We start from the raw sequence: 12,437 nt of genomic DNA, 5'->3' as shown, positions 1-12,437 counted from the left end.
TAATGAAATATTATTCAGCTTTTAAAGGAATGGAATTCTGATATGTACTACAACAGGGATGGATCTTGAAAATGTTATGCTTAGTAAAATAAGCTAGATACAGAAGGATGTTGTATGATTCCACTTAGCTGCTTAGAAGAGGCAAATTTATAGAGACAGTAGAATAGAGGTTATCAGCAGCTGGGGAGAGGGAGGAAGGAGGATCATTATTTAATGGATACAGATTTCTTGTTGCAGATGACAGGAAAATTTTGTGTATAGATGGTGGTGATGATTACACAACAATGTGAATGTATTTAATGCCACTGAATTATATGCTTATGAATAGCTAAAATGATAAACATCGTGTCATGCATATTTTATCAGAATAATTTTTAAAAAATGATCCTTTTGTTATAAAATTGCCTTTTCACATAGTGGTACTTGGTAAAAGAGACTGCATGTCTCAGACCCAGTGATTGCTTTTGGTTTGCAGGCAGCCGGCTCTCAAATCGGGATGATGGTCAATTCCTTCACTAATGTCACTGTGGCCATGATCATTGCCTTCTTCTTTAGCTGGAAGCTAAGCCTGGTCATAATGTGCTTCTTCCCCTTCTTGGCTTTATCGGGAGCCTTACAGACCAGAATGTTGACAGGATTTGCCACCCAGGACAAGGAGGCTCTGGAGATCGCTGGCCAGGTAATCTTACAGACCCAATTTTCAAACTGCTTGCTGCTAAGTGGCTGTCAGACAAACCTAGAAGGATGAGTTAGTACAAAGAGACTTAAGGAAGCTGTTAGCCTACAAATGTTCATCCTTGGAAACGTCCCACTAGCCTTTTTATATGTGCCATTGCCTGAAGGCTATGATAATAAAACTCTGATGCTGTGTGAACAGGTATAGAGAAACGGCAGGGCCAACACAGAGGGTTACGTATTCAATTTCCTTTCCCTCCAATGGTTATTTTCTCCACATCCTGATTCAGTGTATTCTTATTCGCAAGAGTGGAGACTTTGGTTTTCTGTCTGCTTGGGTTTTTTAACTAAATGGTTGCCCCGGGTCACGCTGCCCGGGCAGAGAAGAGCTATCATTTTTTGAATGGCACAGACTTTTAATTTTCATACTTTAGCATCTGCTAGACTTAGATGTCTTTCTCAACTAGAACTGTGACATACAGTTTAGGTCTCAAATACTCTTAGGTTTCAGGGGTGCACTTTTAAAATCGTGTTCTAATGAAATATCTGGTTATCAGGGGTATATAAGGAGATGGTAGTGTAGACATTTATCAGGTGTAAGAAATCGTGCAGACACACACACACACACACACACACACACACACCTTTACTCTTTTAACAGATTTACTGTTATCTAGGTTTTGTATCTTAAAGGAGGGAATGTGAACATTGCCCATGTAGACAGAAGCCAAGAAGATTTCATATACCGGTGGGAGAAAGTAGCCCATCTTTGTGCTACTTTAGGATAGGATGCTAATTCAGAAACAGTGATTATTTACCCTAGTGTACAGATCGAAACAAGTGCAAATTCATAGTATAGACTAAAGATAAACTTTATATTTATAGAATATTTGGTCAGATTAATTTTTTAAAAAAAATAGAGTCATACTTTGAACACATATTATTAAATATCTTTTGTCTCAGAAGACATCTAAAGATATCATTTTAGACATTTCAAATAAGTTAACTAAAAAGCTAAAAAGTTTTCAAGGATAAGTGTGTGCACATTTTTTCCCTTCTCTCTTCTACAACAAGTGGAGGCAACAAAGCCATGTTAGTAGAACTTGAGTTTAACTGACTCATGATCCAGGTAAGTTGACTTCCAACACCTTGTTTGTGTTCCCAGATGATGCCTCCACCGTGGATTAGTACCACCTTCTGCCACAAGATCCAGTCCATGTAGTGGCTGAAATGTCACCGGAGTAGTTCTTTCTACTTTTTTATTCCTAAAACTCTTTTTCATTTTTCAGATTACAAATGAAGCTCTCAGTAATATCCGCACTGTTGCTGGAATTGGAAAAGAGAGGCAGTTTATTGAAGCATTTGAGGCTGAGCTGGAGAAGCCATTCAAGACAGCCTTTCGAAAAGCCAATGTTTATGGATTCTGCTTTGGTTTTTCCCAGTGCATAGTGTTTGTTGCCAATTCTGCTTCCTACAGATATGGAGGTTACTTAATTCCCAATGAGGGGCTCCATTTCAGCTATGTGTTCAGGTGAGGATTATCAGGCCAAGGTCATAAAAGATCCACACTCCAGGGAGGAATAGCCTGGCTCTAAGGTAGCTTTTGCTGCTTACCAAATCATACCAAACTTGGTGTCTTAAACAGTTGGGGTTTAGTATTTCTCAAGATTTTGTGGGTTGTCAGGATGATTCTTCTGGACTGGACTGATTTAGTCAGGCTTCTGCATGGCTTGTCTCCACCTGGCTTCTCTAGCAGGTGAGCTTGTTTTCTTCATATCATGGTCTCAGTGTTCGAAGTACGACAAAAGCGAGCAAGCCCCTTGCACTTTTCAAGTGTACTGTGTGCATTACATTTTCTATTATCTCTTTGGCCAAGGAAAGTCATACAACCAAGCCCAGATTTAAAGAAAAGAGAACAGAATCTACCTTTTGATGAGAGGAACTGATTGTGTTTCTCCTTTACTGTCACAGTACTGTCACACACACACTTCTGACCCCTGGTGTGTCAGAAGTTCAACTTAATTCTGATACCATCTACCTGGAGGTAGCATTGGATCCCACAGGTTAAGGGCTCAGCCCTGCAAGATTGCCTGTATCACCTCCCTAGACCCTCCAGATACCCTTCCTTTCCCTGGAGGTGGGGGGCAGGGATAGGTCTGAAAGTCCTACCCCTCTAATTGTATGGTTGCTTCACCTGGCAATCAGCTCCCAACGTTAGGTTACTAGGGACCATCCAAAGTCACTTCATTAACAACAAAGGAGACCTTGGTCACTCTCCAAATATAGGAACTTCCGAGGATTTAAGAGCTCTGTGCCAGGAATGAGAGCCAAAGACCAAATATATGTTTCTCACCCTGAATCACAATATCACAGAGGAGTAATAAAGTCCTATTGCAAAGGGATGTGTACAGAGTAAGAGGATGAATGAACCATTTACACAGTCTGCCATACTGGTTAATGCGGAAAAAATCTAGAGAACTTGGATCAGAAGATGCACAGAACCATCTTACTGGAACTCTTGCAGGAAGGGCATGTTTCCAGCTGAATCCTCCTAGGTGGAGACAGCAAAGGCCAGGACAGGGGAATTATTTCCTTTCTTTGCTGATAACATTAGCTTTGAATCCAGTTTTCTAGGGGTGAAAACCAAAGGGTGTCAGGGAAAAGGGCCTGGGAGTGCAGTATATGACTGTAGTAGAGTGGGGTGGGGGATGTTAGAGGGATGAGGGGGAGGTGGTCTGAGAAGGCCTTGGAAGACATTAGGAAAAGTGGTCCCAACAGAAATCTGTTCTTTTGAATTCATTCTCAAGCCATGAGCTCTGTCTTCTTGCCTTCTAGATTTCTTCTAGAAATACAGAGGAAATTTTTTCTCCTGCCCCACTATACCCATCTCAATCAGGAAAGCCTCTTTTCTGAATTTTGGCATATTGAGAGCTGTTAACCCCCAAAGCAAAAATTGCAAATTTCTGTTGACTTGTTAGTTTATGAGATATTTGAAGAATATATAATATTTTACATATTTCCTGTAAAAATTGGGTAACTATAGAAAATTCCCAGCTTCTAGCTTCTTTTTAAAAACTGAAAGATCACCTTCCACCATCTCCCATTTTATTCCAGGTGCTTTTCATTGCTTTACGCTCTGGGATGGGCCCCTAGAGATGTTTGAGTTTGCAAGTCTGGCCTAAAAGAATTCCTGCTTGTGAACTGAGCAGTAAAACACACAAACACACTGCCCTCCGCCACCCTGAGGCAGGCCTTCTGTGCATGGTGATGCAGGTGATCAACTAGAGGATGCCCCTCGCACCTTCACCTGTACAGCACCGGAGCTCTCTGTCACCACATTTATCACTCAATATCCACTCACCCATTAGCTCATTAGTTTTGCATATGTTGAATATAGATAGAGGATGTAGAAGCAAACAGACAATTGTATCTTTCTCACGGTGTCTGAAGCATGAGTGACATGCATGCTTGATACAGAATGATGTTTATATCACTAATCATTGCCTTTTACACTCTTATCATAGATCCAAAAAATGTTAGCTTTGCAAGAACTCAACCCAATCTGGTATCCTTTCAAGCCCCGCCCCCCTCCTCTTTGTTTCTTTTCAAGAAGTCTTTTTTCCCAAACAAGTTTTTGAAAAAGGGGATATTGTAGTTAAAGCAGGGTTTGGACTTGTGAACACCCCTGGTTCAATTCTCCCATCACCATTTTGACTTGACATACAACACACTTGAAAACTGTTGGTCTCTCCAAGCCCCCATTCCCAGGCAAATCAAGGCTGCTCTGTTCTTTACTAGCAGACTAGGGCTGCCCCCCCACCACACACATACACAATGCCTGTCTCCTAGGCTGTCATACCAACCACCCCACACTCCTGCTCTATCCGGGTGTCTACTCTATTGCAGGGTGATCTCTTCAGTTGTGTTGAGTGCGACAGCTCTTGGAAGAGCCTCCTCTTACACCCCCAGTTATGCCAAAGCTAAAATATCAGCTGCACGCTTTTTTCAACTGCTGGATCGACAACCCCCAATCAAGGTGTACAGTAGTGCAGGTGAAAAGTGGGTAAGTACTGAGGGGGGTGAGGGGTAGTGTGGGAGGGCTGTGCGTGCGTGTGTATGTGCATCCCATTGGGGATGTCCATAGGATACCACTTAGCTTTTAAATTCCTGCAGTCTATGGGTTCATTCATATGCACTCAGAAAGCACAGACAGTAGATTTATAAGTGTAAAGGAATGAAGTAAATTAGCATTAAAATTATTCATAAAACTGGCATTTGAATAAGGCAATGATATTCAGTGAATGCTAAATTCTGTGTAATGTAAAACACACTTAGTTCCAGAATGAATGAAATGTGGATGGATGAACGAATGGATGATGAATGAAGGCTGGATGTCTTTTGAGACCTACTTGACCACCATGTTTTCTACTAATGTTCTGGTACAGGATGTAGAAAAAACAGTTCTTCCTGTCCGATAATATTGATTTAGTTCATGTTTACCCAGGCTCAACTTTTAGCTCATGTGGACTCCCAGAAAACTAATTCAATCTCTACAAAATATCTTTTCTTCTGATAGTCCTCACAGGTGTTTTTTTAAAATCTTCCCTGCCTATTTTTTTAAATATCCCAGGGCCAAACAAAACTAAACCCTAGGAAAACTGAACGAAATTCAGAAATCTTTGTAAATTGATCAAGCGACCTGTTCCTCCTGTTGTTATTAAATACTATCCTCTTGATAATTCATAATTCAGATAGCACAACCTTTGCTATACAGGCTGCGAGTAACTTTCTGAATTATTTAAAGTGTAATGCTATTATTTGAAATCTTTAGGGGGAGCAGAACTATAGGGTTTTGGACAGTTACTGGCTTCTGTGATGGAACCATTTCTTCTAGTTGGTCTTTTCATTCAGAATGTCAAAGAATGGGTGACAAGGAAATCCCTCTAGGTGAGAATGAGAATAAGAGGTCACGTATCTTACATTTCACTGCTCAAACCTCCCTGTAGTCTACACCTGCCAGAACGGGGAACAGAATGCCATTTCATCAAGCAGCTGTCTTTAGACTTGCTCTATGGCAGTGTGCTGTTGAAGATATCTTAAGCAAGGACCTAAAACTCAGATTCAGGCGCGTTTTCAGTATTCTAGGTTCTAGTAGAACACTGTTCTACTGTTACATATAATAGGAACATATGTAAGCCCCATCTTCCCATCCACAGGACAACTTCCAGGGCCAGGTTGACTTTGTCGACTGTAAATTTACGTATCCTTCTCGACCTGATACGCAAGTTCTGAATGGTCTCTCGGTATCCGTTCGTCCAGGCCAAACGCTGGCCTTTGTGGGAAGCAGTGGATGTGGCAAAAGCACCAGTATTCAGCTGTTGGAACGTTTCTATGATCCTGACCAAGGGAAGGTGGTAAGCAGTGTGAATGCTCTGGAGAATTCTGCTTGCTGCAGAGTGTCTCCGGCCCTTTCAAAGTAGTTTCAAGATCACGCCTTGCCAGACTCACTGGAAAGTTCTTGCCTTGGACACTTACCCCTACGGGTATTGTCCAGTTCCAGTCATTTGCTGGTTGACCTGATTCTACCTCTCACTTTGTAATATCGTACTCTTCCCGGTTCCAGATGGTCTGCTGACCAGTTAAGGAAAACTGGGCACACTGCAAAGCTGAAGATGAGTGTGTTTAACAGGAGCGTTCACGTATCTGTAAATGGAGCAGAAAGTGCAAACTAATCAGGAAACTGATGACCTCGAATGGAAAAACTGAGTGGGGTGATAAGGAACGCAATGATAAATAAGCAAGAGAAGGGGTTTCGTACGACAAATCTGACACAATCCTGGTTCGAGAAGCTTAGGTCTAAATGATATAAAGAACTCAAATCAGTAGTTGTTGTGCCATAAAGCTTTGGCAGGGAGATTTGAAAAATTGGTGAATTGCTTATTTTCCAGAGCATTTTTTTCTCCTTTCTTTCCTTCTTCTTTTCTTTCTTTCCAAATAACATGCAGAGGAAAACAAAATAAAACAGGAAAGATTCGTAATAAAAAGCAACCTCTTATTCTTACCCTTACCCTTCTCACCGCTCCCCCATTTCTCTGCTCAAAGACAACTATTTTTACCTCCTTGATGTTTTTAGATCCTTCAATGATTACTTCAATGTCTCTAAATAATATGATTATGCTGCTGTTTCACGATTTAACAAATTTAGACTCTCTGTTGACTTATTCTCAAGAGATGGAGATTTAGCTTACCCTTCCCACTCCTCCTGTTTTTACGCACCTCCTCCCAGTATGGATGTATAACTTTAGAAAGTTTCTCTGTTTGTAAGTTTAATCAATATAATTCTGTTTCTGTTCCACCACCTACAGATAGCATCCCTTGAATTCTCATTTTCTAAGATGAGAATAGTAGCAATTCTATATTTATTTTCACCTCTTCTTCCTCCTTTTATTTCTCTGGTACTAATAACAGCACTTTTCTATTACCAAAATGCAAAACACGACCTTTCTGTTTATAACATTTATGATCTTTCATGTTTTCACTCTCGACTGACTCTAAAAGTTAAAAATCAACTGACAACTTTTGTTATGATTATGTAATATTGTTCGTCCCATAGCCAAGTGGTGAGGTATATCAGCATTGCATTTTCTTTCTGGAGGGGAAGGCTTTCTGAAAGACTTTCTTTTTTATCCCCTGGCTTTATAAAATCTCTACATTCTTCCAATGTCTCTATCCTGCTACCTTTTTCTGAGGGACCTGCTTCTGTCTCTCTTGCCTGTCACTGCCTGGACTAATTACAACCTGTGCCTGCTGAACACTTGTCACCCTGTGAGTTTCCTGCATGTTTTCTTGGATTAGATCCATTATTTCCTAGTTCCCATACCTTCCTCTTTTTTGGGTTTCACTTTCATTTTGTTGGAATGTGTGAACCAGTAGTTTTCTAAGAAATGATTCAGAGGCATAGGTCTGAGAATGTTTTATTCTGCTCCACACCTGACTGTTTAATCCTAATATTTTGAAAAAGGCCTTTTCGAATTCCCTGGGTAGTAGAATCTTCATTGCAATGAGGACAGGTCACATTATGATGAGAAAAGCTGAAAGAAACTCAAAGGAGGCAACTAAAGATTCCCTTGCCTAAGCCAAAGCAAAGAAACAAGTGAACGGATATTGGTAGAATCCAGGAAATTATGCAAATAAAGAGTAAGAGTTGATTATACATAGTTTATAATTACTTTGTTATTAATTTTAGGCACTTGTTTACAAGTATATAGTGATTGATGAATCTAGAAAGCACATTGCACTGGGCTCTGATTTCTGCAAAGGAGAGGGTCTGGTTTTCCAAAAGGTCAGATTATCCTGTTATCACCCCAGGTAGATTGTGAACCATGAGACATACAGGGACCGAATCCTCCACGTTTGACCTTTCCAACAATAACATATACATTAAGTATATTTCTCTCACTGTGCACAGTGCCTGTTCTGGTCATAGGGAGGAAGCAATGCCCATGAAGAAATCAGCATGATTCCTTAAATCTCATAAATGCAATATATTTTGTTATACCATTGTAAAACATTTCTAAACCTTTTTCAGGTAAGAAAAATACCACCTTTTATGCAATTTTAAAATATTGTCTTTGCTCTTAAGGAAGCTACCAAATGTAGCTTTCAACGGTGTCAACATTTCATTCCTGTGATATGCAGTACTGTGTTCAGTAGGCCCTGTGGTAGATTCTAAGGAGCATGAAGCATGTCTTCTGTCTTTTAGGAGCTTACAATACTAGCTCATGTACAATAATTAGCAAACAGCTCCAGTATTTAATGAGGTATTAAATTGTGCTTTGCAATCTATAAGTACTATGGAAAATGAGAAGAGGAAGATGAGCCAGGGCTAATTGTTGAGGAATGCCCTACTTTTTCTCCCTCTGGTGTTTGCTTTTTCCATTGCTGAGAATTTATCTAAAATATACTATGTTCACAGCATTTAACATCATCTTTTTCTGAAATCATATTTACAGTAGTATGTTAAACATACTGTACCTTTACTATTTTAAGGCTTTTAAGTGAAACAACTCAAATGGTAGATATTTGAATTCCTGTACTTGTGTCTAACTAGCCCACAGATAACTAGAACACAGAGATTATTTTTTTCCTTATATAGCAGACAAAAGACTGCCTAGCATGGTGCCCTTGTGGCAGAAAATTCAATATATGTTTGTTGACTAAGTGAATAGATGCACTCCTTTCTTAGTTGGGTCTATTATCTCATGTTAGTTCCAGTAAAATCAAGGAAATAGCTTTGATTATTATATTGTCCAATAGCTTTACATAGAAAAATTGTTTCATAACCTGTGAAGTCTCAAAATTGAGCAATTCTTCATACTTCTAAGGTCTGTGCTGCACCAAAGTATAAGGGGAAATTTTTTTTAACAAAATACTATCTCAAGTGCCTTTCTCATTTGGACTACCTATAAAGCTAGAATATGGGAAACAAATAAACAAAACCACAATCTGATTATAACTTTGACACCACTCCTGACATGCATTAACTCCAGAGGTCAAAGACAACATAACATATTTATAAGATTCCTGAGATTTTTATCTCGTAAGCAAAGCAAATGTCTTGTATAATACTGCCTCTAGAATATGAACTTTTCTCACGGCTGGAATTCTAAAACTTAACGCTCTGTTTGTCACCTCTATTGGCAGATGATAGATGGGCATGACAGCAGAAAAGTCAATGTCCAGTTTCTCCGCTCGAACATTGGGATTGTTTCCCAGGAACCAGTGTTGTTTGCCTGTAGCATAATGGACAATATCAAGTATGGGGACAACACCAGAGAAATTCCCATGGAAAAAGTCATAGAAGCCGCAAAGCAGGCACAGCTGCATGACTTTGTCATGTCACTCCCAGAGGTGAGGACTAGGTCAGAATCTTTCCCAATGGGAGATGGGGATGGATAGAGGTAGAATGGCCAAAAAAGGATTATGACTATGGCTCAAGGAAAGGGTCAAAGGCAACACAGGTTATTTCCTGGTGCCCTGAGATTGTCTCTGTCCTTTAAGCAAAATAAATGTCAGCATACTCTTTAGCTTTGGAAAGTATTGTATTATCCAGTGCAAAGGATGCCATGGAACTTATTGTACATAAAGCAGCACTACACTGAGCATTAGTGTAGCGTGGTGGGAAGCAATCCTGAGACGTGGAGCAGCTCTAGGTTTGAACCCAAACTCTGCCACTTACTGTGTAACTTTGGGACAATTACTTATCTTTTCTGATACTTGATCATCGGCAAAATGCAAAAAATAACATTAAAATGTAAGAATATGCATAATAGCCATACAAAGAAAGCTGCTGCTATTCTTATGGCCATCATCATGATTGCATTATTTGGCAGCATATCTTGTGCGTGGTGGGGGTAAGTTGCATCTGCTTTGGAGCTTCTCACTCCTCCAGAGCCAAGTCTGAACTTAGTACAATATCAACTCTGCGTTTTTCCATCCACCAAGAGCCTCTTAGTGGTTGATCACAAAGAAAATTAACACATGAAAACGAAATTTTAGGAACCAAACTTTTAATCTTTTCCTCTTCTTTTAAATACCACTGGAAAATTACTTTTCTTTGTAAGTGATTATGTTTATAAATTTTGTGCTGTTTGTGGTGGGCTTTAGATTCGCACCTAGATTCGCACCTAGGCTTGTGATCCAGAATGATGCCTCCTCAATAAGAGGATGGACCAGAAGATCTCTCAAAGGGCCCTTGCATTCGTACTGTCATTCCATCTTGGAAAGATCTTCCAGACAGTAATTTGGAAATCAGGGAATCTTAAATCAGAGAGCTCTCACAGACAGGGAGAAAGAAAAAAAAAATACAAACCTAAAATAAGTGCAGAGTAGGGGATATAAAATCCCCTAGTTTCCCAACAAACACTATATTTTTCCTATATTCCTAAATGGATTTGACATCCTTTAGAGAAGGATTTATTTATCTTTCCAAAGTTTAAAAGAGAAAAAAATTGTTTAAATCCATAGAGAGGTCATTGATGTGGGGTCTCCATACAGCATAGGGGAAATGACTGTTTCTGGGTCTCAAACTTACCATACTTTTTCCAGAAATATGAAACTAATGTTGGGTCCCAAGGGTCTCAACTATCTCGAGGAGAGAAACAACGTATTGCTATTGCTCGGGCCATTGTACGAAATCCTAAAATCTTGCTACTAGATGAAGCTACTTCTGCCCTAGACACAGAAAGTGAAAAGGTATGTATTGATTTTCTAATGTCTTAGATCATTATAAATGAATCTTTTGCTGTAATATATTCCCTTATAAAATGACACTATTTTGGGATCCCTGGGTGGCGCAGCGGTTTGGCGCCTGCCTTTGGCCCAGGGCGCGATCCTGGAGACCCGGGATCGAATCCCATATCAGGCTCCCGGTGCATGGAGCCTGCTTCTCCCTCCGCCTGTGTCTCTGCCTCTCTCTCTCTCTCTGTGACTATCATAAATAAATAAAAATTAAAAAAAAAATATGTTAGACTCATTTAAAAAAAATGACACTATTTTCAATTTTCTGATTCATTGACAGTATAAATGGCCACTATTAATGGAACAAAAAGACAATAATCTAGAGGACGTGAGTCAAAATAGGGTGTTTCAAATAAAAAATATATTTTAACTTTAAAATAAGAATTGCTTTTAAGATACACTTTTTAAGAGTATATTCCAAAGGTAGCTTTCTTAAGTGAAATAAAGTAATCTAGGTCATCTGTTAGGTGTTTCATATTTTATAATTTCAACGTTACATGGCAGAGCTTGTAGACAGCATACAACACTAAGTAAAAGGTGGTATCTGATGCACAGCTTGCGTGAAACGAAATGCAATTGTGCAAGACAAAATTATGAAATTTACCATTTATAATTAACACCTTAAAAATCAGGATTCATTTGGAGAAAACTAATATGTCCTCAATGAAGAACTGTATCAGTAATGACCCGTTAACTGCTACCTTACCTAACGGTTTCTCTGGTCTCATTTTTGCCAACTAGACCATCAAGCATTGTAAAATTACACAGTGACCTCTAGTTTGGTTCAGTCCTGCTTCACTAAAATTTCTCAGCCTGTAGAGGGTAATTGAAATCATTGATGCATTGCAGTCAGCAAATACTTATGTAATCCTCTCTCTCTTGTCAGGCTTTTGGGTTTAACCCCTGGATATAGTAATGTTACTCAAGTAGTGTTAAGCAGAATTCTTGCAATGCTGGACCAGGGAGCCAACATGTGTCTTTGCATCAACTTTCCACTTTGTCTTTACAGACGGTGCAGGTTGCCCTGGACAAAGCCAGAGAAGGTCGGACCTGCATTGTCATCGCTCATCGTTTGTCTACCATCCAAAACTCAGATATCATTGCTGTCATGTCACAGGGGATAGTGATTGAAAAGGGGACCCATGAAGAACTGATGGCCCAGAAAGGAGCCTACTACAAACTAGTTACCACAGGAGCCCCCATCAGTTGACCTGACTTAAGAATTTCATATACAAATGATACACCAATTACAGGAGTGCCATGGTTTTTTTTTTCTTCAAGGAGAAATGATATTTTGCTTTTACAGACATTATCATCTGTTGGGATCCAGGCTAATTTTTAATGACTTTCAATAATAATTTAGTTTTAAAAATCTGTATATAGAAAATGAAAGAAACTAGGGTTAGTGTGAGTGAAATTCCAATGTCAAGCAGACGCTCAGCCATTACCCAGTGGCTTTCTCT

The 12,437-nt window shown here is 39.5% G+C and overlaps 1 protein-coding gene across 3 annotated transcripts in view; it reads left to right on the top strand.

The window, feature by feature from the left end:
* ABCB11 (ATP binding cassette subfamily B member 11) overlaps positions 1–12,221 on the top strand; it is an 87,675-nt gene extending 75,454 nt beyond the window's left edge. For 2 of the 3 annotated variants that reach the window (XM_025994104.2, XM_072751859.1), the window contains exons 22-28: positions 476–679; positions 1,965–2,206; positions 4,582–4,738; positions 5,892–6,089; positions 9,379–9,585; positions 10,783–10,929; positions 11,984–12,221. In XM_025994104.2, coding sequence (XP_025849889.1) covers positions 476–679; positions 1,965–2,206; positions 4,582–4,738; positions 5,892–6,089; positions 9,379–9,585; positions 10,783–10,929; positions 11,984–12,184 — 1,356 coding nt within the window. In that variant the 3' untranslated portion in view covers positions 12,185–12,221. Of the gene's footprint in view, positions 1–475; positions 680–1,964; positions 2,207–4,581; positions 4,739–5,891; positions 7,873–9,378; positions 9,586–10,782; positions 10,930–11,983 lie in introns of all 3 variants that reach the window. The other variant, XR_012000306.1, reaches the window with a different exon arrangement.
* The last annotated feature ends 216 nt before the right edge of the window (positions 12,222–12,437 follow it).

This window comes from Vulpes vulpes, chromosome 3, assembly GCF_048418805.1.
Source record: "Vulpes vulpes isolate BD-2025 chromosome 3, VulVul3, whole genome shotgun sequence".
NCBI classification, from domain to species: domain Eukaryota; kingdom Metazoa; phylum Chordata; class Mammalia; order Carnivora; family Canidae; genus Vulpes; species Vulpes vulpes.
The sequence above is the reverse complement of the archived record's forward strand: the minus strand, read 5'-3'. Positions and strand labels throughout refer to the sequence as shown.